This window comes from Sminthopsis crassicaudata, chromosome 2 (genome assembly GCF_048593235.1).
Source record: "Sminthopsis crassicaudata isolate SCR6 chromosome 2, ASM4859323v1, whole genome shotgun sequence".
NCBI lineage: Eukaryota > Metazoa > Chordata > Mammalia > Dasyuromorphia > Dasyuridae > Sminthopsis > Sminthopsis crassicaudata.
Genome location: NC_133618.1, coordinates 588,321,350 through 588,348,983, shown reverse-complemented (window position 1 = coordinate 588,348,983; position 27,634 = coordinate 588,321,350). Strand labels below are relative to the sequence as shown.

The 27,634-nt window shown below is 34.9% G+C and overlaps 1 protein-coding gene and 1 long non-coding RNA gene across 2 annotated transcripts in view; both read left to right on the top strand.

The window, feature by feature from the left end:
* The first annotated feature begins 1,586 nt into the window (after positions 1-1,586).
* On the top strand, positions 1,587-5,775 carry LOC141553745 (uncharacterized). Its single transcript, XR_012485623.1, has 3 exons — positions 1,587-1,889; positions 3,533-3,699; positions 5,647-5,775. It is a non-coding gene; the product is annotated as an uncharacterized LOC141553745 (long non-coding RNA).
* Positions 5,776-7,097: 1,322 nt separating this feature from the next.
* LOC141553744 (guanylate cyclase 2G-like) overlaps positions 7,098-27,634 on the top strand; it is a 43,778-nt gene continuing 23,241 nt past the window's right edge. Inside the window, exons 1-8 of the mRNA XM_074285234.1 lie at positions 7,098-7,177; positions 9,489-9,593; positions 10,508-10,579; positions 18,518-18,686; positions 19,259-19,414; positions 22,075-22,252; positions 23,466-23,606; positions 24,678-24,870. Of these exons, the coding sequence (XP_074141335.1) occupies positions 9,489-9,593; positions 10,508-10,579; positions 18,518-18,686; positions 19,259-19,414; positions 22,075-22,252; positions 23,466-23,606; positions 24,678-24,870 (1,014 nt within the window). The 5' untranslated portion in view covers positions 7,098-7,177. The remainder of the gene's footprint in view (positions 7,178-9,488; positions 9,594-10,507; positions 10,580-18,517; positions 18,687-19,258; positions 19,415-22,074; positions 22,253-23,465; positions 23,607-24,677; positions 24,871-27,634) is intronic.

The following is a 27,634-nucleotide window of genomic DNA, read 5'->3' as shown; positions in this document are numbered from 1 at the left end:
CCCTCTAGTAACTTAGAGAGTGTAAATTCTTATGGAGGATCTAACTTTGGTAGAAGAAGTTGCCTAATAGGCTTGAAATAACTCTGGCCTAAGAGTGAGGATCTCACATTAAATCTTTGTGATATTGCATAAGTTACTTTCCTTTTCTACACTCCTGGGTCCTTTTCTGTAAAATCAGACAGACTACATCAGTAATATCAAATTAAAATAGAAATGGGACTATCAATCCCTACATAAGGATTCTTGCAGGCTGAATATTATCCTTGTTTTAAAATGTGATGATTTTATGTATAATATGTATATATATATGTGTGTGTGTGTGTGTGTGTGTGTGTGTATCTATTTATTGTATCTATCTAACTGTATGTATATTAATTTTGTTAATATAGTTCTTAAGTATGTTTTAATTTGATTCTGGCTACAATACATAATGTTGCCATAGTATGTAGCCCACAGTAGGGTGTTTGATACCTCTGGACTAAATGATCTTTAGGTTTCCTCAGAACTCATAATCTAACATTGATACCACAGGAAAGAATGACACCAGCATAACATGATTTTTGCATTCTAATGAGAAATTCAGGAAGGGAGAAAGCATTATATGTTGCCTCATAGCATGGTTTTTGCCATAATTAAAGTATTGAAGTCAATCCCTATGTATGATTATTTTAATATTTATAACTTGGTCTAATGCGTTTCTTTTGTACATTCATTGTTCCTATTGATTGTGTGTATATTGACAAGAGGTGTATTATAGATTTCTAGGGAAGCTATTTTATTATTACTTTTTTAAAAACTGTGCTATCTCATTAAATATCTTTTAAAAATATTATAGATGCCTTAAAATAGATAAAACAAAAATGTCACCTTTGGACCAAATTAGAATTTTTAATTGTGTATCCATGAACTTTTAGTAAAGTATTTACAAAACCATATTACAATAGAATTGATTTCTTTTGCAATCAAACAATTTCTATTAATTTTATATATTTAAACACATTATTTTGAGAGGGGATTGGTAGATTTTTATAGATTGACAAATGGATCCATGATCAAAAAAGTTAATAATCCCTGCTCTAAATGTAGATGATTGGTTTAGTTAGCAATAATTTGTGAAATTTATGGATTACTTTTTGCCCTAAGTGAGCCTTCTATCGAAACTTCTCTGTTTGTGTTAAGAGCTCCATTTTCTTCTCAGTTTCATAACTTTGGAAAGGTTTTTGTCTCTTTCTTCCCCTTGACTTTTTATGATCAATCACTTGTCAAGTCTTAGTGATTTTATTACTCTTCCACAATATTTGTCTTATTACTCATTCCCTTCTCTCATTACCTTTCCCCTAGGCTGTTATAATCAACCTTGGCTTCCTTGCTCTGCCCTTTCCAATCTATCCACCATGAATCAATAACAAAAAATTCTTTCTAAAGAATTCATCCGTACCACACACCTCTTTCCCTCTAGCCCCCAACCTGCAATTGTCCCTTTTTCTTTTTCCTCTTCTCTCCTCTCCTCTTCTCTCTTTTTTCTTTCCTTTCCTTTCCTTTACAGCATTGTTCTTTGCCCACAGTAGCACTTTGATAAGTATATATTGAATTAAATGAATGCAAGAATTTGAAAGTCTATTTGGAAGCTTCCTTAGGTGATGTCCTACCTGAGAAACTAAGATTTATTCAGAGATCCTAGGAAATGGTTCACATATCAAGATGGCAGTTCATTTGATTCTGTTGCCCCCAAGGAATGAAAAATGTGAGTAGCCACTGATACTCTCCCCTGCATTTATCTACTAGCCCCACAGGAGATTTCTCCAATAGCAGCTGGCCCCATGGATCTCTTCCTAAAGATAAACCAGCTTGTGGCTTTTCTAATGAACACTGTCAAACTACATTTGTAAGTAAGTATTTTTGTTTTGTGAGAAGGAAGAATGTAATTCTGAGGGAAGGGAAACTTAAAAGGACAGGCAAATATTAATATCAGTTCAGTCTAAAGGCAGGGGGGACTTCTAGTAGAGATTTTGGTGTACAAAATCCTATGTCAAGGAGACAGAGTTTTTGGAACATTGAGAAGAGAGGGCCTATTTTAACTAATTATTTTTGCCAACTAAATGCTAAGCTCAGTTGTTAAAGGAGTAAAAATACTAATTCTACCCTCCAAATTTTGGCACTCTGGTGTACCTCACCTCAGTTATAACCCTAGTAAAGAAACACATACCTTCTGAGTTTGATGTGATCAGGAGACTTCATCTTGGTTTAATCATTTTTTTTGAAGAAGCTTAATCTCAGATAGCTGAAGCCCAGGATTAAACTCTTGTCCCCTCATCCTGAAAGAGAGAGCATTGCATTTACTTTGAAAATTCTCTTCAGAAAAAGTTTTGCTTTTTATTCTACTTCTCTCATCTTATTTGGCAGAAGTTAAAAGTACACCTAGAAACTGGAAGAAATCATATCAAACCAGGAATCTCAGATGCCTAATGCTGGATATTTTCTGGGTATTAGCATTTTTTTTTTCATAGAATTTTAGCACCTGACTGATTTTAAACCAAGAGATCATTAGATTTGTGCAGATACAATGATTTGAACATAGCTGATCATATATTTATTTGAAGTATATCTACAATCTTTAGGGTGTGACATCAAATTTTAACAAGGTCCCTCTTCCTAATCCTTTCCCAAGTAGCTCCTCAATTGAGCTTAAATTTTTTGGGATGAAGAAAATAAATCATTCTGCCATTTGAGCTTATATATTTTTGCAAATATATCTAGATAAAACACACTGACTTTGATATTTGGAAAATCACTTGATATCTTTAACCTTTTTCTTCATCTTTCAAATGTAAAAAACCAAACCAAACCAAACTCTTGTTCTACTGACTACATACAACATGCATTGTTAATGTAAATATTAGTTAATGTTACTAATACATAATTCACACAAAGATACAAGCATAATCTTTACTGAGAATAGGTGTGGGTATGAAGGAAGACAAGGACATGAGTGCAATGAAGAGGGAACTTGGAAAAAATAGAAATAAGGTACACTAAAGATTATTGTTTTCCATTTCACAATCTTTACCTGAATCTTTTTCTAAATAACAATTAAAATTTCAAGGTTCTTAAGAGTTGGAAACCTAGCTGATCACTACCATCTGTTGTAATGTGGTGAAATATCCTTTGCAGACTGTTAAACATATGTTTTCTTAGAAATGGATTAGTCTTCCTTGCATAATAGTGAATTCCTTGTTACTGGAGGCATTGAAGAAGTTAAATAGCTACCTTTAAGGGAATGTAATTGGAAAGAGAAGTGGGAATAAAATAATCTTTGAGGTCCCTTTCAATTCCAGTAATCTATCTGATAAGTAACAAATTATTCCTCATTATTCCCAGTGCTTAGTAGTGTGCCAGGCACAAAGTAGACACCTAATAAATGGTTATTGCTTTACTTATTATTTATATCCCTATATATGAATATGCTATTGTGTAAGTGTGTTTAGCTATGGCATTTTATATTTCAGAGTCATTGGGTGTCTTCTTCCTCCAGGTGTCACCATGATCATTGTGATGGCTCTCACCATTCTGGTAACAGTCTTTGGAGTTGCCAGCATTGTATTTTTTTTAAAGATGCAGAAAAATAACCTATTAGTACCCCATAATAGTGCTTGGTGGAAAATCAACTATGAAGACATCATCATTTTGCCTCTTAACAAGGTACAGTCAGGCATCTGGGTAATTGTGATGCTTGTTAATTTGTCACACTCTAAGGTATTGGATTAGCTCCAAGGCATCCACTGAATTTTCCAGTTTTTAAATAAGACCTACATTGACTCATAGTTAAGAACCCCATTAAATCCTCATGGTACCCAGTTTTATATCTCAGACCATATGTTCTAAGAAAATAAACTGTTCTCAGGCTATGTCTAATTGTTTGTTTGCTTTTTCAGGATCATAACTACTCTCTGGCCACTTGAACCACTAACTATTATTCATTAAATAGCAACTATGATGCAGTAAAATTGACTGGAAGGGGTATTTTACAAGGAAAAAGGCCAAGTTTGCACAGAGATTTTAATATTGTCATAAAAATACTTGTCAGAGGAGATCTGATAGCAGTTTATGAAAAAGAACTAGCCTCCTTTTATTTGTATTACATCTCTTAGTGCTCAGGATAATAAAAAATATTATGCTGGACCTTGTGCACATGCTCAGTAAATATTTATTGAGCTAAATTGAATTGAAGTTCAATGTGAACTAGGAGTATGATTGATATGAGACCCAGCTCAGTCTCTTGGTAGAACTGTATAATCTTGTTACAAGAGGTGATACTTTGCACTTCAAATACCATATTTGAGCATTGTGCTTAGATCTGAGTGCCACATTTTGACAAATTGAGGGCAAGTTTAAAGGACAGTGACCAGGATGGTCAAAGGAAATTATATCTTCTAAGGAAATATTTGAAGAAATAGAGGCATTTAATCTGGAGTAGAGGAAAAATGATTGGATTAGTTCAGTTGGATAATTGTCATGTGGAACAAATTTACTCTCTGGTTGAGGATGGGGAAGAAGCTGCCAAAAAATATCAACAGATTAGGTTACAAATTGTCTGGAACTTCACCTCAGGACATCAAAAGCATCAGTGAAAGGATGAGGTTCATCCCTCTGGTGCTATCCCTATGACTTTCTTCGTGGGTCACTACTGTATATTTCCCAATGTATTCTCACAATGATGTTGCTCATCTGGAGCCCCAATTAAACTCTAATGGATAGGTTTTTCCCTTTTCCTACCATCACTGCACTTGCTGATTCAATCGTCTCTCTGTGTTGCCACAATTTGCCTATGTCCATTGATTTTCTCCCAAACCCAATAATTTCTATAGTTCTGTCAATGAGCAAAAGCTCATAGAAATGGGTTTCAGCTTAACTTAAGGAAAATCTTTTCTAACAATTAGAATGATTTAAAAGTAGAAGGGCTTCTCTCATGGAAGAACAAATTTCTAGTAACTGGGAGGAGAAACTTCTTGGCAATGGGCAGGAAATTATATGATTTCTGTAGGCCTCTTCCAGCTCTGAGATTTTGTGATTTTAAAAGAATTACATATGATCAAAGGATAAGTAAAGAGATACTGTCTACTATTAGTCCAGCCATATGCTAGGTGCTAGAGTTGGAACAAAAATGCATCATAGTTTAGTACACATAGTGAACATATGTATATATATATATATATATATATATATATATATATATATATATATATATATATATATATATATATATATATATATATATATATATACATATAGATATTTCTACATACACACAAAAATACATTTATACATATATATATGTATAAATGTATTTTTGTGTGTATGTAGAAATATCTATCTATCTGTATATATGTCACTTAAATTCATATGGGAGTCCCTGAGAGAATCTTTCCTTCCCTCATTTCTTTTGTATTTCTTCCTATTTATTATTATTATTATTTGTTGGTCTTTGTGTTTGATATACAGGAGATGTTTAATGGAGCCTTAGTAGTTGATTTATTTAAACTTGACGTTATCTGTCACGCCTAGAGTTCAGGGGAGAGCTTTTCCTGGCTCCAATAGAGCTAGAGCTCTTAGCCATTTTGCAAAATCATTTTACTATCCTGATTGCAGCAATCACAGAGGGGCACACCTATGTCTAGAGGAACTGGAAGCTATGGTTCAGGCATGATGACTTCAAGCAACCTGAGCTCAGACTTCCAGGACAAACAGGAAGAAGAAGTGTTTTATACCACAGTGGGCCTTTACCAGGTACAGATTTGATGACTGGTTCTGAGCTCATTTTTCTGATTCTATCCAGAGCATCTACATTTTGTCATATTGGAAAGGTATCCTGAATTATATAAAGCATTACATGAGCTCCATACCCCACCTTCTCCAGCAAGTATTATTACTTCCATTTTGTAGATGTAGTTCAAGGAGAAGAAAATGAGTGTTGCAAATATTTTATAAACAAAATGGAAGGAAGTGTAATTGTTATTAAGCCATTTTGAGACTATAACTTCTACTTTGATGGACTATATGCTTAGCTATTGTTCTCAAACCTTTAGAGGGATCTAGTCTGTTACTAAGAGCTATAGTTACCATGTCTTCAGAAGTTCAGGCCAAAATTATATATAGAAATCTATCTATCTATCTATCTATCTATCTATCTATCTATCTATCTATCTATCTATCTTTCTATCTATATTTCTCCTCAAATTAAGAAATTAGAAAGTATAATACATGCAGAAGAAAAAGAGGGAGTTTGCAGACATACATTTTCATATGGAAATTGTCTCAAAATAAGTGTGAGAAGCCAGCATTTTCTTATAGAAAAGGATTTAATTTTTTTCCAGTTTATTAGAACTTCCATATATTCATAGCAGTTTAGATACTCTTCAGCAAACAAGTCATTTGTGAAGGGAATCCTTTCCATCTAGTTTTCAGAGTCATATTACTGTTTGTAAAGTGTCACCTCTCTGCCTTCAAATGTTGAATTAATTTATTTACCAACCATTTGTAAATTCCACTTTCCACTTTATACATGCCTCTGTCTCAGTCCCTCTTTCTCTCTCATATACAAATATACCCATATACACATATCTAACAAATTTATATATGTATATGTCTGGGAGTATCTTAAATGATTTTAAAAATTATCTTCATTTTATAGACTTGGAATCGAAAGTTCAGATAAATTAAATTATTTGCTAAGGTCATGTGGCTAGTAAATCTGATGCTCTTTTCACTGTATATTCCTATTTCCTATACTTTTTTGTAATCCCTCAGAGTGCCCAGAAGATAGTAGACATTTGATAAACATCTCTTGGTTGCCTGATCAAGAAGTTTTAAGGCTCAGATTCAGTGGATGGTATCAAAATGTTCTGGGGGCAGTTTGAGCAGTGAAGCTGATGGTGATTTTTATTGTTGTTGTCAGAGAGAGGGCAAATCTGTGCAATCCCCTACTTTGCTGTACTTTTGCTATTCTTATTCTACTCTGTCTCATATTCCTGGCTTAAAAAAACCAAAACTCAAACCAAAACCAACAAACATAAAATCTTTCTCTCTCTAATTCTAGGGCAATCATGTTGCCATTAGATATATTGAAAATGAAAAGGAATCCTGCTTTAGGAAGCCATCCATTCTTCAAGAAATACAGCTGGTAAGACCTGACCTTCTGGTTTTGATACCAATTAGCCAATAAACATTTATTAAATGCCTACTGTGTGCTAGGCAGAACTTGGAACATTGCTATTCCTTCATAAGGAACCACTGCTCATAAGATAGTGGAATGTTCAAGTTGGAAAGGACTTAGAAATTTCATCCAGTCCTCTATCATTTTTTACATTGATATGTCAAGAATTCAGGATTTTTATAAGTTGAAGGCTAGGGTGAGATAACTTACCTAAAATGCCACAGTTGGTTGGTGGAAAGATTGAAACTAGAACTAGGTCGCCTGCCTCCAAATCCTCTAAATTGCACTCATTCAATAAATATCTTCTTCTCTGCACTTGCATTGCCCACTCCTTTCCACAGTCAAAATTGCCTCTATATACTATTCTCATTTAACTGGGTTTGGAATTCTTGTGACCCTGGCTCCTGCCTCATAGAACAGCCTACAAACAGGGAAGAAAGAAACCTTTAGTTATTGGTCCATGCTTCTAGTCCATTAACTTTTCTGCCTCTATATGCACAACCATAACTAATGTTGGGACATGAGCTTTGCTCTGCGTCTGCAGCATTTAAATTTCTCCTGTGGCTCAGAAACTATTGAATCTAGCATGTAACTAGCACGGTGTGGTTCAGTTAATAATAGTGAGAATAACCAGTTAAAATAGGAAGCTAATAGATGGCAAGCTTTCTCTGCCCAGCAGTAGAACCCCAGGTGAACTTCTCCAAAGCCTACCTTTCCCCTGATCCTACCCCTGCCCCCTTCCCACCCCCACCGGGAATCTCTGACTCTTTTGCATGGATTAATGAACTGGCATCTCTTCCCCTGCTAGATTATTTTTTCCCCCTTGAGTATTTAATTTTGATGGTGCATTTTGTGCCATTTGTGCCATGTGTCTTGGAAGCCAAAATCGCTAGTTACAATTACATTATTGAATCTCTAGTCTCTGACCTTCAATTTTGGATCCTTCTGCCTTACAATAATACCATGTTTAAGGTTTCTTTCTGGTTTCCTGATGCATGGTTGGATGCTTTTTTGATTATTATGAATTCTAAAGATTGTCCCTTCCTTCCCTTCCTCCCTTTTCTTGTTTCCTTTTTCCTTTCCTCCTTCTTTCTAATTCTAGTTGTCCCCTCTTTATCTTGTCTGTTGCACATATCAGGATTTCCCTTGTTCATCATCTTGCATCTATACAGAAGGTTGTCAAACTTCTCTTGTTCATGACAGTATAAATTTTTGCTGCAAGGAAACATTACACACTAGGAGACTCATGAGTGTTAAGTCCCATATAATTCAAGGAAGACCCCCCCCCACATATAATTTTAAGTCTAAGTTCCATATAATTTGGTATAGAATGGGTATAGAAGAAATCTATACCAATACTTTATAATGACTCTATGTGCTTGGTAGGAAAAGAAAAATGACTTTCACACTCATATATATGGTCAATCTCAGGTCACATCACTAATAGATATCAAAATAAAATTTTATTCTTTGAGACTACAAATGTTCTTTGATAATCACTGACCTTACACATAGGTGCTAATCATTAAAAGCATTGTCAAACAAAATAACTGAAATATTATAGGAAGTCAAACATGATAGATTCTTTTCACTTATAATTTACATATATTATAATTATATCTGTTAAATAAAAACAAAATTCACTGAAAGAGATGAGAGGGGCAAAGGACAACTTAGAAAAGCCTTCAGAGGCTTTAAAGTCCATCCTCCTGTCTTTAGGCTATATGATTATTGGTTAAATACCAAGCAAATGGGTACTTATTTCTCTTTGAGGGAAGAGGTTTTTCACTTTCTCATGCTAAGCAATACTAGAAAAAGCACCAGACTTGGAGACGTGGGACCTGATAGCTAATTTTGCTTTGGAAATTGCCGAGTAATCACAGGCAAGCCACTCAATCTTTCTTAGGGTCATTTCTTCATCTATTTTTGTTGTTCAGTTGTTTTCAGTCACATGTGACTCTCTGTAACCTCATCTGGGGTTTTCTTAGCAGAGATATTGAAGTGGTTTGCTATTTCCTTCTTCAGCTCATTTTGCAGATGAGGAGGAAACTGAGGAAGATGTCTTCATGACTTCAGGCATGGTATTCTATCCACTGTGCTACCTACTTGTCCCATCTATAAAATGGGAATAGTAATATTTCTATTACCACCTCATATGCTTATTGTAAGGAAAATAAATGAGTTGTTTAATTAATTAACTAATTAATTAATTATATTACCATTTTATTTTCTGTACACACTGTAGCCTCACCTGGTATTACCATTTCCTTGCTTTTAGATGTGTGAGTTGAAGCATGAAAATATAGTTCCTTTCTTTGGTATTTGCAGTGAGCCACCCAACATCTGTCTTATCATTCAGTACTGCAGGAAAGGAAGTTTGAAGGTAAGATAATCATGATTCTTCAATGGGGATTAATAGTTTCTAGCAAGGAAGTTTCTCAGAGTAGCCAGATCATTTTAGGATTCTCTCTCTGTCTTTGTCTCTGTCTCTCTCTGTCTCTCTCTCTCTCTGTCTCTCCTTCCCCCCCCCTTCTCTTTCTCTGTCTCTCCCCTCCTTCTCTTCCCTCCTTCTTCTTCTTGTCTCTCTCTCTCTCTCTCTCTCTCTCTCTCTCTCTCTCTCTCTCTCTCTCTCTCTCTCTCTCTCTCACACCTTCCCTTTCTTTTCCTCTCTCTCTCTCCATCTCTTTGGAAGGAAGATGTCATACCTAATTCTTAATTTCCTTAATTAAGATCTATATTATAACCTCTGTACATTCTAGGAATAGGAAAGTGTTCTTAAAAATCAAAATGACTTAAGCTCATTATATATGGTCATATTATAGCTTTTTCATCCCCCAGAAGTATTTGTTTCCAGATTTAGAATTAAAATAATGTTCATCTTTATGTGGTACTTTATTATTTATTAAGTCCTTTCTTCACAATGACCCTGTGTATTTGGTAGGGTATATATATTCTTATTATCATTTTATAGAAAAGGAAAATGACTTTCATACTCATATAGTTAGTCAATCTCAAGTCACACCACTAATAGATATTAAAATAAAATTTTGTTCCTTGTAACTCCAAATGCAGTACTTTTTCGCTTTATATTACAATGATTTTATTAAAAATAAAACTACCCTAAAGAGCCAGATTCTGCTATTTCTGACCCAAATTTTATATACATATATAGATGTCTGTATCTATGCATCTATATAAGTATATTATATATGGATATGTCTTAGAATATAAGAATTTTCATTTTGTTTCCAGACTGAGTCACAGTAGAATGTGCTATTGAATAATTGTGTTTTTCAGGATGTTCTAAGAAATTCTGACATTGAATTGGATTGGATATTCAAGCTATCTTTTGCATATGACATAGTCAATGTGAGTATCAGGCAGATCTTTTTATTTAACAAAGGAGGTAAAGAATAATCATGTCCTAATTCATTCCACACATATAAACACATTTTATATATTTCTTCAGTCTTGGCTAAACACTGACAGAATGAGTAGTATGTTGCATAATAAACTAACTGTAAACATGTGTATTGGCTTGAAATGTAGAATTTAAATGTACGAAATGAAATTTCATTACAATGAAGATAACTTAGGACAACCACAAGAATGAATGGTTCTAGGACCCATTTCACTGTTGGCTCTTTTCTTTGTAATCTCACCCATTTGCCTAATTGCATTGAAATCCATAATAAAATGTTGAAGAGATTCCCACTGGGAAATTTATTATTGCCATTTTGTTTGATTGGTAGGCTCCAATTCAAATCACACCATTCACATATCTTGGCCCCCTTTCCTGATATATCAAATCTAATTGAGTATCTTGGGAACTTTATCTATTATGATTTTCACCAAAGTCACTCAGGTTCTTTGTTTATAAAGTCATAGATTGTGAGAGTTAGAGGTGACTTTGGTGATTACCTAATTTAATTTTGTCATTTTAGAGATGGAAAAAAAGAGCCAGAGATAGGAATGTTCTCTTGGCTGAAATGTTCTCAAAAAATCTACTACCCTGTTCAAAATAGGAGATATTTGCTAATAGTTTCTTCCCTTACATCTGCTACTTCCAACCCAGAGTCATGGAATCTGAGAGCTAGACAAAATACTGATCTGGTGTTCTTCAGGGGAATGGACTCTCCCCAATGGAGCCCCCTTTAAAGGCAGTTGCACAGTGGCTAGAGCACTGGGCCTGGAGTTAGGAAGAACAAATATAGTCTCAGACATTTAGTGGCTATGTGACCTTGGAGAAACCTTTTAACTTCTTTTTGCCCCAGTTTCCTCAACTGTAAAATGGAAATAATACTACTACCGTGTTTCCCCGATAATAAGACCTATCCTGAAAATAAGACACCCACATACTCTTTAATATTCCGCTAAAATAAGCCCTCCCCCGAAAATAAGCCCTATCGAACTTACTATGAAAACGGTCATCATGGTGATCCCCTGCGCTATATGCTGCGTAGCGGTACCTTCAGTAAGCAGCGCCGCCCTCCCCTCCCGGGTGAAACGCACGTTGCGCTCCGAGCTGCATCCAATCAGAGCTGCAGCAGTGAGCGCGTCATCCTCTTCTTCCCTGGTGATTTGCTTGCTGGCGCTACTGAGAGCAGCGCCGCGGAGTAGAGCTGAGACAGGACCATCTAAAAACTCGGTAAGTTCAGTAAGCGATGGAGAATAAAATAAGCACTCAGGGGGCATGATGGAGGCTAAAAGGGGCATGATGGAGGCTAAAATGGGCATGATGGAGGATAAAAGGGGCATGATGGAGGCTAAAATGGGCATGATGGAGGATAAAAGGGGCATGATGGAGGATAAAATAAGCCCTCCCCTGAAAATAAGCCCTCTGGTGTTTTTTAGTCCCAAAAAAATAATAAGACAGTGTCTTATTATCGGGGAAACACGGTATCTACCTCCTAGGGCTATTGTGAGAATCAACTTTAGTAATAATTTTTAGATGCTTACAAAGAGCCTGGTACATAGTAGGTGCAATAACAATGCTTATTCCCTTCCCTCTTCTCTTCAAGGACTGTGATGATATTTCCAGTTTCTTTTATATTCCTTTAATTGTCTCATTAATAGTTAATTGATAAGAAAGAGAGCTTAAAGAAAAATTAGTTGAACTCCTTACTTTATAGGTGAGGAAACTGAGAGCAAGAGAAGCCAAGTAGCTGCCCTGGATAACCTTTCTTCTCAGATAAAATATAAACCTCTTAGCCCAACATTCAAGGGGGAGTCTTACTCTCTCCCTCTGACCTTTCCCTCCTTATTTCATATTATGCTCTTGCATGGACTTTACAAATTTACAAATTGGTTTCTTTCCTATTTCCCAAACTGCCCCCATTTACTGCTACCTCCTGTCATCTCTTAGGGTCCTTTTCCTCCTTCAAATCTCAGCTCTGGTGCCATTTCTTCCACAAAGCCTTCCTGAGCCTTCCAATTACTACTGCCTGTTCCCCTCTCAAAATTATTTTGTATTGTACTATTTATTACTTTTCTCAGTATATCCCTCCAGTATAATGTGAGCTCCTTATGGGCAGGGCTCTCATCTTTTCTTTATACCCTCAATATCTAATTAATGTTTGTTGAAGCAATGACTTGCCTAAAGTCACAATTCTGGTAGTAGAGCAAAGATTTGAATGCAAGTCTCCTGTTTTCTTTTCCATCTTTCCATCCATCTGATGCTCACTAAAAACAGTGCTTGAGGGCGGTAGTTCATGAAGGAGAAAGAGATGACTTCCCCAGCTGGTACTAAAAAAAAGACCTAAAATTCATTTTCTCCTCCATTCTACACACTCTGCATTCTCTTTTATTCTGATATCTTTTCTCCTGTCCTAAATATCATTTGTTTTTAATTTCTCCTAAAATAATTGTCAGAGGAGATATCTGATATACAAAGTTTTCCCAGGGCTCTGAACTCCACAAGGGGTGCACTTGAGCATAGAAGTACAGCTCATATTAAATATCTGCAATGTCACAGTTCTTTGCAAGGACATAATAGATGAAATAATCATTGAATGTTCCATAAATATATGACCTTTGCTCTTATTACTCCCAACAAGATATATAGAGGATTGCTCCTTGAAAGACACTCACTCAGGGTATATTATCTTATATATGTCATCTTCTTGAAAGAGTAAAAAAGAGCTTGGTGTCAGTGTAAGGCTGGGGTTGAAGGACTTGGGTTCCAGAAATGACTTGGCCAATGCATTGTTCATGGACAATTCACTTCCATCTCTGGGCATTTTTGTTCATTTTTCAAATGGAGTAGTTGGATGAGACAATCTTTAATGTCCCCTTTTGACACTGAATGCCTCTAAGTCTTACATCTGGCTTGGTACCAACTGAGTTATTAACAGCACCAAATAAATGAAAAAGAAGAATAGAAGCAGTTATCCATGGTGAAAGTAGACAGGTCACAGAGACAATTTGTTCTCACAGGTCATTTTGGAAAAAAACATCAGAATATCAGTGGGTTTTGACAGCATTTTGGAATCCATGCTATGTAAGCACCTGATTAAATAAATCAGAGCTTCTTTTTGTCTTTTGAGCAAGGACAGGAAGGAAGAACTGAACAAAGCTCACAACTTGAGAGGGAAATAGGCAAGCTTGTTATGGTGTGAATATTTGGGCACATCCAAATGTTTTGATCAAGAACCATGTTCCTCAGATTTCTTGCTCATTTTTTCCTTGTCCTTCTTGCTCATTTTTAGTCTTCATTCAGAAAAACCAATATGTTCCTTTAGCCTTTGCTTGCTTTCTGAAAACTGAAGAAGGAAAATAAAAGCCTTCAACCTGCCAAATAAATGTTGCTTTTCCCATTTAGCAAGTTGATGTCATTATCTTCTAAGAAGAGTTTTTTTCATTTTCATATTCATTGCTTTGTTCAGGAGTTCCTCCCATTCAGAATACCAAAAAAAAAAAAAAAAAAAAAAAAAAAAAAAATCACAGAATTTTAGAATTGGAAGGGACTTTCTTTGAGGAACATAGCATAGTGTCCAGCACATAGTAGGTGCTTAATAACTGCTTGTAATCGATTGAGTGATCCAGTTGTCTAGTTTAAGCCATATCCTCCAAAGAATCTCAACTAAAATACATTTGACCAGAGATCCTTCAGGCTTTGAAGACCATTAGTGAGGATGAGCCTATTCTTTGAGGTAGCCCACTCCATTTTTTTTTTTTTTGGTATAATTATAATAATTTTTTTTTTTCCTTTTTGACCTTAAACCTAAATTTACTTCTTTCCAAATTCCATTTACTTAGTAGTTCTGCCATAGGTTCCTAGATTTAAAGACAGATAGATTATAGAAGTTTCTTATCCAACCTCCTCATTTGACATAAAAAGAAACTGAATACTTGGGAGACTAATTTGACCATGACACAGCTGGGATTCAAATCCAGATCTGGAGCCAAATCCAGCGTTCTTTCCACTATACAATACTGCCCTCTGGGGCCAGACAGAAAAAGTGTAATCTAATTTCTCTTCTAGGCTATCCCTTTTTAAGGACAATATTGGAAGATAAGCTAGCTAGCATTTCCCTTCCTTTTGGCCTTTTCCAGCTACATGCATATACTGGGTTCCTTTAATAAGTTCTCATAAATATGAATGTGGGGTCTTTCGATTTCCTGGTTGCTACCATTGGATGATGTCTGACATATCAGAACCAAACATAACATTTCAGATAATCAATTTCTTACATCTCTAAACTGCACATCTCTTAATGAAATGCAAGATTACAGTATCTTTTTTTCACTTTTATTGATTCATATCGAATTTTTAGCTTCCAGCTAAACTGTTGTCCAGCCATCCCTTTCTCATCTCTTACCCTCCTAAAACAAATTTCCTGAACCTATATATAGATATCTATCTATATCTAGATATAGATAGATATCTATATATATGGTAGGAGCATTATCCTAACTTCTGCCCCTATGAAATTCAGGCCAGTTTTTTCCATAAAAGGCATTGAGACTTGGTTGACTCAGAGGACTACAGGCTCAGGCTATTGATATCACTTATTCAGGTAATAAGATTATTAATCATGTAAACCAGCATCATAAATGGTAAGTGATAGAGAGGGCACTTAAACAACCTCTTTGACTGAACATTCTTTCCACTTTATCACATTTCTTACTCTTTGAGCCAATTCATAGTTTCAAAACCATCTGATAATACTTGAATAAGTATATATATTAAGAAGCTCCATGTGTGCTCTGATGCTTGATTGAACAAAAAGATGGGCAACTTAGATAAAGGACCTTTGTTCAACTGAATCAATTTGAGGTGTTCAATGCATTGCCTTGTTGAAGAGCCTTTTCCTGCTGTGCTAAGTTTTTTTGTTCAATGACTTACGAATTTTGTTCCAATATTGAACCAATTACTAGGGGACTCATCTCAGAACACCAAGGATAAGATTTTTTCAATTAAAGATAATGATGATAAAATTAACAAGCATTCATATAGCACTTTATAGTTTTCAAAACACTATATATATATCAGTTCATTTGAGTCTCATAACAATCTTGCAAGATAGGTGCTATTATCCCCAGGTTGCAGATAAGTTGAGGCACAAAAAAATTAATTGACTTGCCCAAGATTATACAACTAGTGTCAGAGAAATGACTGAGCTCAGGTCTTTTTTTAACTCCAAGTTCTGAGCTTTTGCCACAATCTACTGTTTTAGTCTATTTTGATCTTTTTGTAATCCTGACTGTGTTGCTTAGAGGCTCTTTTTCCTATTAGCTTTGTTTTATTAGTAAATTTGATGAGTATTTCCTCTTTAAGGCAGCAAGGTAATAACAGGAAGACCTGAGTCCAAATTCAGCCTTAGATACTTACTAATCATATGACTAGCTAGTCATTTAACTCTGTTTATCTCAATTTCCTCATGTATAAAATGATCTAGAAAAGGAAGTGTCAAATCCAGTATATTTGGCAAATGACAACAATAGTAGTAACAGAAGACCAAAGAGGGCCATGAAGACTTGGACAGGACCGAAAAGAATGAATAACAGAAACGTGTCCCCTTTCCTCTGATTCATGTCCCTAGTAAGAAATGTTAAGACCAACATGGAGATGAGTGGAACATTCAAATGGAGGCTTTTTTTTTGAAGTTGTCAATAATTACTTAGAAGATTACTGATACAGAGTTTGAAGACACATTACAGATCATCCTGTTCAACTCCTTCTTTTACAGATAAGGAAACTGAGGCACAGAAAGCTTCAGTACTTTTCCCGACATCATATATGATAAGTGGTAGAGATGGTACTTAAATAGGCTCTTGACTTAGTATTCTTTCCACTTTACCACATTTCTTACTCTTTGAATACAGCCAATTTATAGTTTCAAAACCATCTAATAATTATGTTGTATACATCTCTGTCTTTTCCACAAGTCTAAGAGGATTTATCAAATGCTTCACTAAAGTCTAGGTAGACTGTATTTTTAGCTTTCTTCAGGGTTACTCTTAATAAGGGAAATTAGATTAGTCTGTTATGACCTGTGTTTCTGATGAAACCAGGCTTGCTCTTTGTTATTACTGTTCTTTTTTTTCTCTAGTTGCTCAGGAACAATTTCTTTAATATGTGTTAGAATTTTCCAGAAATTGAAGTTAAATTTACTGGTTTGCATGGTTTGTATATTCAATTATCTTCTCCTTTCCAAAATTAGAGCGACATTTGCCTTTTTCCAGTCCTGTTGTACTTCTGTTCTCCATAATCTTTTAAATAACACTGTCGGGGGTTCAATAATCACATTGCAAGCTCTTTCAAATACAATACAATACTTAAGGACAGAGGTCACCCTATTTCAGGACTCCATCACATCTTATTATGACCACTGCAACAGACTGCTAATTGAGCTTCTTGTTAGCTCTCCTCACTTTAACCTATCTTCCATATTACTTATACACAAAAACATTGTAGGCCTAAAAGCAGCCACCAATTAAGAAAATGTTAAAGCTCAAGCTCACATTCTACTTAATCCCAAAAATGCATCAAAATCACTACACCCAATATTGGACAATTCTATAAGCATATAGAAGATATAATGTTAATATTAGTAACATGAACATATTTTCCTTGTATAAATATAAATTCAACTCAGAACAACTAACTATTGTTATAGTGATTTTCTTAAAGCTCCCACCATCTAGTTCTTTCTTTTGAGCCCCTAAATTATTTTACCTATAAGTATGCACATGTTGTCCCTCCCAGCTAGATTAGAAACTCCTTGAAATTTTGGTTTTGCTTTTGTATTTCTAGTCCCTAACATACTGCTTGGGGGTAGGGGTGCTGAATACATACTTGTTGATTTATTGCTTGACTCTTCTGAGAATTGAAAGATCAAAACTGGGCATGGGGGATGGAGAATCCCTACCCTTAGTAAGCTTACATCCTATTGGAAGGAAAAAAAAAAAGATTACCATTTCATTAAGTTATTTAGAAACTCCCAGGTCATTCTATTTTTTCAAGGAAATCAGAACTTGGCTTCTAGTCGCTTTTGACCTTTACCTTTGCCAAATATGTGGGTGTCCCTTCAAAATCCTTGTCTCCCGGTTCATCAATTATCCATCTTCTAATTCTGTGATGTTCACCTTTATTCCATTTCAGCTGGCTACTTATGGATATTCAAACCCTTGCTCTTTCTATTATCCATAGCTATTCATCTCACATCATCTCAACTCTGAAATTCCTCTTAGACCATTATCTCATGCATTCTGGAGTTTAGTCAACTGAACCACTCATCATACCCTGTTTGTAACATTCCATATTCTCTTTCTATTTCTCATAGGCTGTCCTCTATGTTTCTAATACTGTCCCCACTCATCTCTGTATCTTGAAATGCTTAGCTGAAGGGTAACTTCTTACATAAGCCTGAGGTTTTTTTCTGCTCCCCTTAGTGGTTAATATTCTCCCTTTTCATGAAATTGGTTTTTTGTGGTATACTCACTAATAAAACACAAATACTTTACAAATAGAAACTCTTGAGAGTTTCTGTTCTCAACGAGTTCACATTCTATTTGTGGGAGACAATAGATGCATAAAAGTTCAGCTACATGGAGAATGACAAACCCCAAAGAACTTTAGCGTTCCATGGCATGGTAGATAGCAGTTTTCAAGATTCTGGAGGGCATGACAGCAGAGTAGATGGTAAGGATTAGTGGTCTTTAGAACCATAAGAGCAAGTGTCGCTCCCTTTTAATGAAAGAATTGTGTTGATGATTAACAAAGATTCTTAATGGAGATATTGTATTTCCTCTGTCATTTTCTTGTTTGGGTACATCTCATTATGTTTTATTTCTACACCCCAGGGAATGTTGTTTCTCCACAAAAGCCCATTGAACTCCCATGGCAACTTGAAACCTTCCAACTGCTTAGTTGATAGTCGAATGCAGGTGAAACTATCTGGATTTGGCCTTTGGGAACTGAAACATGGAAGAAAATCTAGATCAAAGAGTGAAAAAAATACTGACTACTCAGGTAATTCACAGAATGTGGGCGCCTATGGATTCAGAGTGGTAGTAGGATGTTGTTCTTTTTTCCCATATCTGCCTTTTATAAGACACACATGTATGCATCCTTGTGTAGGTATAAATGTGTGCCCTCCCCATTTGTTTGACTTAAGTTGGCTGCCATATGGCTGATCTCATCAGGATAAGAAAATGGCCTTCTATAAGTGCAAATGTTTTATGTTTTTTTTTAATGGAAGATTCCCTGGGCTGAAGTTCTGTGATCACCATTTTGTTTTCTAGATGTGAATTCTAGATGTTTCATTAGTCAGTCAAGAATTTTACTAGGAATTAAAATGCTTGTTTTTTAATTGATTAATAATGATAGTGCTCCAGGACTATAGTCCAGGTTTTTTTTTTTGTTGTTTTTTCTCTCATTCAGTTCTGAAAATAACTTATCAACATTGTAGCATGGAGTTATTTTTCTTTCTTGCTAGACTGCTTTTTTTCCTATCATATTTTTCCTCAAGAAAAGTTGGCTGTAGAATCTCCTGAGTTAGTATAGGTCAGTCATTCCATAATGATTTCCTTTTTGACTTACAGAACTCTACTGGACGGCCCCAGAGCTGTTACGATTGGAAGAGCCTTCAGCTCATGGAACCCAGAAAGGAGATGTTTATAGTTTTGCTATCTTAATGAGGGAACTTATTTATAACAATCAATGTGGGCCCTTTGAAGATCTGAACAAGGAGGCTGACGGTAAAGTTTGCCTGATTTTTGGTTTTTCTTTCTCTCATCTCTGGACATCTGGGCTCTTGTTTCACTGCTCTGTCTCTTAAAATACTTAACCAGGAAATCAAAAGTGAAGGAACATGCTGTTCACAATAAGTAGAGAGGAAGAAGTGAATCGAATTGACACAACCATTACCTCCCAAAATATAACAGTTTAATGCAATCAACAGAGCTGGAAGTAGGGAATAAATGTTTTCTCTTATTACTCCTATGCTACTGTAAGCCTCCAACACAATATTTTGCATAAAATAAAAACTTAAAATTTTTATTGAATTTAATATCCTCTTGTTCTCTCCTTTTCTTTAATCAATTAGCAAGTAAGTATAAAATGCCAGGTACTGCTACATAGCAGTAGTATATACTAAGTAACAGAGACTCTACTAAGTGCTAGGGATAAAAGGCAAAGAATCAAACAATCCCTACTGGCATGAAGCACACCTTTATGAGGGAGGAAATAATAGATACACACATATAACATAAATATAAAGTTAATAAATAGACACATTGTGGTAGCTTAGGAGTTTGGGAGGGATGACACTATCATTTAAGGGAATCGGGAAAGGCTTCATGTAGAAGATAGTGTCTGAGATTCATCTTAAGGAAAAAGAGTATATTAATTTCTTTCACAAAATGATATAAGTACAACTACAAACAATTGTTTATAAAAATAAAGGCAGAACTAAATAATTAAAGAAAATATCAATTGTCCATGAATCAGATTAGCCAATATAATAAAATAATAATATTTGATTTACTTTTTTCAATGCCTCACTAATTAAACTATCAAAGTATTACTTTACAAAACTAGAGGAAAAATAATAAAATTCATATAGAAGAAAAAAAATCAAGAATCTTAAGTGAAAAATGAAAAGTAATGGGAATAAAAGGAGTCTAACAGTATCAGATCTCAAAATATACTACAAAATATACAAATATACTACTATACTACAATTTGGTATTAACAAAAAGATTGATCAGTAGAAAAGATTAGGTTTATTACACAAAGCAAATGTGTCTAATGGTCTAGTTTTCAATAAACATAAACCACACCCCTAGTTACTATGATAATAACTCACTATTAAAAAGCTAATATTTGTATAACACTTTAAGGTTTGCAAAGTGCTTTTACATATGTTTTCTCATTGGGTACTCACAATAACCCTTGGATATAGGGCTATTATTATCTTTATTTTGCAGATAAAGAATGAAGGCCTTCACCTAGGTTGCAGCTTTCTTAAAGGAGGGAAGGAATACTGTAGTATCAGGGTAGCCCAGGAACTAAAGTAGATAGCCAAGGACACGAGTTTAAATCCTGCCTTAGACATTCCCTTCTCTAATGAAACTGCCATATAGGTGAAACTCCTCCTTCCTTTATGCCTAGGATATCACAGCAGCCTTCTGGTTAGTCTCCTTGTTTCAAGTGCTTTCCCAATTCAGTTTATTGACCTCCAAGCTGCCAAAGTGGTCTTCCTAAAACTTAGGTTTGACTATGTCATCTCCTTAGTTAATAAACTCTGGCTTCCAGTTACCTCTAGGAGGAAATACAAAATCTTCTCTTTGATCTTTCCAGTTTTATTAAATTTTCCTCTGCTTCATGTACTCTGATCCATCTCCTTACTGTTCTTCATTTAAGACACTCTGTTTCTTCTCTGTGCCTTTTTACTAGCTGTATCCCATTTCTGAATGTTTTCCTTCCTGTCTCTGCCTTCTGGTTTCCCTGGATTCCTTTAAATCTCAGCTAAAATCCCACTACTTCTAAGAATCCTTTCCCCATCTTTCTCTATTGTCCTGCTCTCCCTCTAACAATACCTTCAATGTACCATTTCTGTGTCTTAAACATACATAGTGATTTGTATGCTGTTTCTCCTTAGAATATGAGCTCTTTGAACAAATAATATTTTTGTTTTTATTTGTATCTTGTAATGTAATCGATGCTTAATAAGTGCTTGTTAACTTTGTACAATCAGATCCTTGATTTAAGATCTAAATCAATACTAATTAGTAGAAAGAAACCAACTTAAAAGAAGATATGGCACACAATTGAACATACTCGATATATATAAGCGATCTCTCCAAATGGGGAATAGGTTATAGAACAAGCTTTGACATGTCTTCATTTCCTAAGAAAGTTTAACATATAAATCAATTGCCACATTAAAGAAAATAAAAGTCTAGACACTTCTTCACTCAGCCAACATTTGATTTCCCTTTAAAGGGAAGGAATATGATAGCTATGTAGAAGAAAATGTTACATCATAAATTTGCCATCATATCATAAAACAGTTACAAGAAAACATTGATAGCATGATAAATTTGTTGAAACCTTGGCAAAAGATCCAACTAATTTATATCATCCCTAGGACTTTTAAGGATGGAAGTAAGACTAGAGTAATGAATAAATTAGATGTATAGATTACATAGAGGCAGGAGTATTCATGTGGAGGCAAGGCAGGACAGATGAATTCCTATTCCTTCCTGATGATAAAGGCAGGGATGAAATGTTTGAGATACTCAGCCTTCAATTTGTAACAAATCTGATAATTAATGTCATTCAAATAACAAATCATTTAAAATAAGGCAGTAAAACTCCCAAGATTTATAATTATCCACACCCAACTGAATTGCAGAAATCATCAATAGAATCAAAGACCCAACTGCTGCTGTTCCCCTGAGACCAAAGTTGTCAAAAGAAAAGTGTAGTGACAAAGTTGTAGCCATGTTGAGGAATTGTTGGGATGAGTCTCCAGAGAAAAGACCAACATTCTCCTATGTCAAGAGAATCTTAAGAGAAGCCAACCCAGAAGGGTAAGTCCAATTCTAACTTTTTGTTTGGTATTTTACAGAGTTATCCTAAAAACTAAATATCAGTAGCAATTTAGATAAAAGGATTCATGGATATCCTATTATCTTAGAATAGCAACAATTAATTTAGAACATCCAAGTTCTAAGATTCCTTAGCCGGAAGATAATTGCTCCAACTTTATGCTTTATCTTACTCATTTAGATATAGCCATAGACAGGCAAGGAGCTAGTGGAAAGAGTACTGACCTGGAAACTAGGTGACCTGAGTTCTAACTCTTCCACTAACTTTTCTGTTATCTTAGACAAGTTTGTCCTAGTCTCCTCTTTTTATAAAATGGTTTTTCTTGTCCCTTTAAGCTTCACAACTCTGAGTAGAACTAGGAGAACAAGTTAAATCAATAAGCAGTAATACAGTGCCTGTTATATGCCCAGAAATGTGCAAGGGAATGCAAATAAAGTCAGAAAAAATGTCCAAAAAACATCATAAAGACTAGTCTGATTGGTACAATGAACAATGACAATTCCAGAGTAGTGAAGATGAAGCATACCACCCACTTCTTAATCGAGAGGTGATGGACTCAGTGTAGAATTATATATATATATATATATATATATATATATATATATATATATATATATATATATATATATATATATATATATAAATATGGCCAATGTGGGAATTTGTTTCATTTGATCATGAATTTTCTTACAAGGGTTCCTTTTCACAATGTGAAAAGGGAAGAAGGAGAAAATAGATTTTTGTTACTTTTTTAAAAAAAGAGAAACATTCTATAAATTTGAGATCTGAAAGTATAGGAATCCCAGATATAGGTAGTTTACATAGATAAGTATTATGGAAACAAAAATAAAAATGAGCAGAAATGAACCTACTTTCAAAGTGGAAGAACAAATCCTCTGACAGTAGTTAAAGTATCTTTAGTAAATTCTTTGGCTGGGAGAGCCAACAAAAAGAAGCTTGACAAATAGGATGATAGAGATGGAAGGGATCATAGAGATGAAAAGTAATTTCATGATTGCAAATGATTGCAGAAGCTGAATCCTATACCTACTGATATTCTGTAGCATTGTACTTACCACATTTGGAAAAACCCCAAAGGGAAAATTCATTTCTTGGATTGTGTTATTGCTATCTTGGTTTCCCTGGGATCATTGACTTCTTTGCAAAGGTCTTACCATTTTAATCTTTTCAAAGCCATATGAGCATCCTGGATAGCATGGTGAACAAGCTAGAAAAATATGCCAATCATCTGGAAGAGGTGGTGGAGGAGAGGACCACACAGCTTCTGTCTGAGAAGAAAAAGATCGACAAGCTTCTGTCTACCATGTTGCCCAGGTACTTATGAGCTCAGCTTGTACAGAACTGTGCCCTTTGCTCTTCCCAATTAGCAACATTTTCATTTAAGTGGAATGCAATAGACTTGCAATAAAATGAAATAGAAAATGTTAATAGTACCCCTCCACATAGAGAAGCCAAGGACATTAGGTATAGGATATAAATAAAAGAGGAATATGGAAAAAGAATCCATGGTCTAAAACGTGGGTGTTTGTATTTTACCATTTTTTTAAGGGAAATAATTCTAACCTTAAAGTCCCATATAAATGTACATTATTATTATTATCATCTTAGGTCCTCTCCACTACTTATTCCATGATTTTATGAGTTACATGTCCTGTAATGTAGATTTATTTCTTCTATACTGGTAAACCCCACAGCATGACTTCTGCCACTAGATGGTAGTCTAGCTTCATAAGTTTAGTCATCAATCCTTTCTCCATACACGGAAATGTGTATTCATTGTTCTGGGCTCTCTGCAGCATGTACCCTGGACTGGAAGTTCTAAATCTAGACCTTCTGTCTTTTGTTTATTTATCAAATATGAACTTTCTATGTTATCAGTTGACAAAGATGTCTCCTTTTGTGTGTTTTCACTTAAAATCTCTTATCCTATTTGCCCTAACAAAAGAAACTGGGAATATAGATTTATGTGTGATTGATCAAAACAAAAACATTGATTTTTATTCCTGTATGCTACTAGATTGTCACACTATCTTCCATTACTGGAAAATGAGCCTTTGCTTTCAAAAGGGATGCAATAAGCTGGAGAAAGTCTACAGAGAAAGCTTTTTCTGTAAATACTTTGCTTCTCTTAATGGTCTTTTGTTAAAAGTCCCATTTTCAACCGTCCATGCTGAAAGAGGATGACTTATGGACAGACTTCCTCCATAATTACTAGCTAGACAAAAAATCCATTATGCAAGAGATGATGTGGAGATGTATGTGTACAAAGTATCACAGAGGTTAAAGAGCAGCGTGGGCATATTGTGAAGCAGATAAAGAAAAGATTATTTCTATGACAAAATCTCCCCATCCTCCATGCCATCCCCACCCCCACTCCCATTTCAGCTTCATAGGGGAGCAGCTCATAGCGGGGAGATCTGTGGAGCCAGAACACTTTGATTCTGTGACCATCTTTTTCTCTGACATCGTTGGATTTACAAAGCTGTGTTCTCTCAGCACTCCCCTGCAAGTCGTGGGTCTTCTCAATGACCTGTACAGTTTATTTGACAACATCATTAAAACATATGATGTCTACAAGGTGAGTTATCCAGGTTATAAATTGAAAGGAAATACTTGCTATTCTTTGGTACAGTATGAATGTGAGCCTGAAGCCACTGGCAGACTGCAGTTATGGTAAGCTCTCCATCTCTGGGTCAGAGACACGGGGCTATTTCTTGTCAGAGTCCTTATTTGACCCCTTTTTAATATTTAATAAGAAGATTAATAAGAGAAGTTTATGCTTGTCAAGTCACATCAGTTGAGTCCTGACTTTTTTTTGTTTAAAGAAAGAAACTGTTTCTGAGAGAGATTTAACATTGTAACATTGTATTAGCTAAGATCCTTTCTTTTCTTTAGGCTAATCACACCCCTCTCCAGTCTAGAGATGACACAGACTTTTTTATTTTTAAAGACCAGACTTAGATCTTGTGGTATGGTTTGCATCCTTATGGACATGATATTTAACTTTTCTAAGTAGGAAAAAATGATAATGTGAGGTATAATCTGAATTTTTAATCAATTATTCATGTAAGTGTTTCTGAAGGAATCTATGATTAATGTCCAGGTACGTGAAAGTTCATTTCATGAGGGATAAAAAGAAGAAATGAGGGCTGAAACACACAGAAATACACACACATACACACACATTTACACACACCCTTGGCAGGAGAAAGAATGACTAAATGATAAAAAATGTTGGATGGTGAGAGTAGACAGGTTTATAATTTGTTGAAATGAGAAAAGAACATGAATTTATTAAATAATTACCACTGTGCTAAACATTTTGCAAATATCTCATTTGTTCCTCACAATTCTGTGAATTAAGTACTGATCCTTTGTGTTTCCTGATTTTATAGAACAAGACAAATATTTGGATCTTAGTGTAAGTATGCATGTGGAATAGGGGTAGAGGAACCCCTATATTTCTATAATAAGAAAGAACCTAGAAGTTAAGTTCAGACATAGTAAATATCCTGGAGTAGTACACCAGCCTTTGTCCCATAGTAGGGCTATTTATATCTAAAAAACTGAGAGAAATATTTTTCAAACATGAGTTAAATTTATAAAAAATAAAGAGCCATGCCCCAATTGATAAATGATCAAAAGGTTTGATCTGTGCCCAAAGGGCTGCAAATTCATGCATATTTTTCAATCTGTCACAATTAAATGTGAATACCAAAAGAGATTAAAAAAAAAACAACAACAGAAAAAAGAGGAAATTACCTATATGTACAAAAAAAAATATTCATAGCTGCTCTTTTCTCAGTACAAAAAAAAAATTTAGAAATGGAGAGGACTCCCATCAGTTGGGGAACGGCTCAACAAACTGTGGTATGTATTTGTGATAGAATCTTATTGTTTTCTGATAAATAATGAGCAGGATGTTCTCAGGGAAAAAAAATCAAGAAATCCTGGAAAGTTCTCCATGAACAAAGTAAAATATACTGTATACAAAATAATAGCAATGTTCTGGGATAATCAGCTGTAAATGACTTTGTTAATCTCAGTAGTACAATCATCCACAACTACTCTGAAGGACTTATGATGAAAAATCCTATCCATATCCAAAGAAGGAACTCATTTGATCTGAATATAGATTGAATCATTCTCTATTTCTCTCTGTGTCTCTTTCTTTTTAACTTAATTTTTCTTGAGGGTTTTTATTTTCATTAGAATGGGAGATCTAGGTTTTCTTTCACAACTTGACTTTTGTGGAAATGTTTAATACAACTTCACACGCAGTTTCTTAATTGTGGATGGCGATAAAGGAGAGAACCCAGAACTCAAAAATCTTAAAACAAATGTAAAAAATGTTTTGAATGTAACTGGGGAAAAATAATGAATAAATTTTAAATATATATTTTTTTTAATTGAGAGAGATAAAAAGCTAGGGAAAGGGAGCGGGAGGGGGAAGGGTAAAGGGAAAAAGGGAGAAAGAGAGAGAGAGGGAAAGAGGAGGAAGAGAGGGACACTGAAAGGCTGTTTCTAGTGATTTTTGAGCTATTCCAAAAGACAGTTCTTGCTTTATATAAATTTACATTATACAAATTCAACTTTATGTAAAGAATTTTGAAAGGCATAGGAAGATGTAATAGAAAAATGTATGAAGAAAGTTTAGAAGAGTCTGAAAACTGTACCTACAGTTTATTCCCAATTTTCATGAATTTGAAAAAAAGTGAAATTTTTGAAGCACTGAGTAACAAGATGTAAAATTAGCACAAGAATTGGAACTATAAGTGGATGAAAATGATGTGGAGTAGTGGACTGAGTCCCATGGAGAAGAACTGTTTAATGAGCATCTGATTGGGCTGTTAGCTGCAAAGATTACAGAAGAAAGGAAAGCTGTGGGAATCCAAGGTCAAACTAAAAAGGTTCACAATGAAATTATTGGCTAAAGCATTTTGTCATCTCAGTGGAATTTTTTCTTGTATTGAAAAACTGTATTCAAATATTTCTAAATTTTAAAAGTTCATAGACTAGTTGAGGATAATGTTGCTTGCTCTCATCAGATATGCAAGGAAGAAAAGAGAGCCATTATACAAACCATCTCTTGAAAGCTTCATAAAAAAAGGTTACATAGCCAACCACCAGTGATAAGGTATATTGGATGAGGAAGGGTCAATATTCTTCACACCTATGTTAAGTTTGCTGTCCAGTACTGTGCATACTTCACCACAAATTTTACCTTTCAGTTCATAATTCTGTTTATTATCATGGTACAATATTTACCAGATCTACAACTTTGTATATTTTATGAATTGTATAAAGGTATTTTGTGTATGTTTTGTTATTATGGGCTAAGT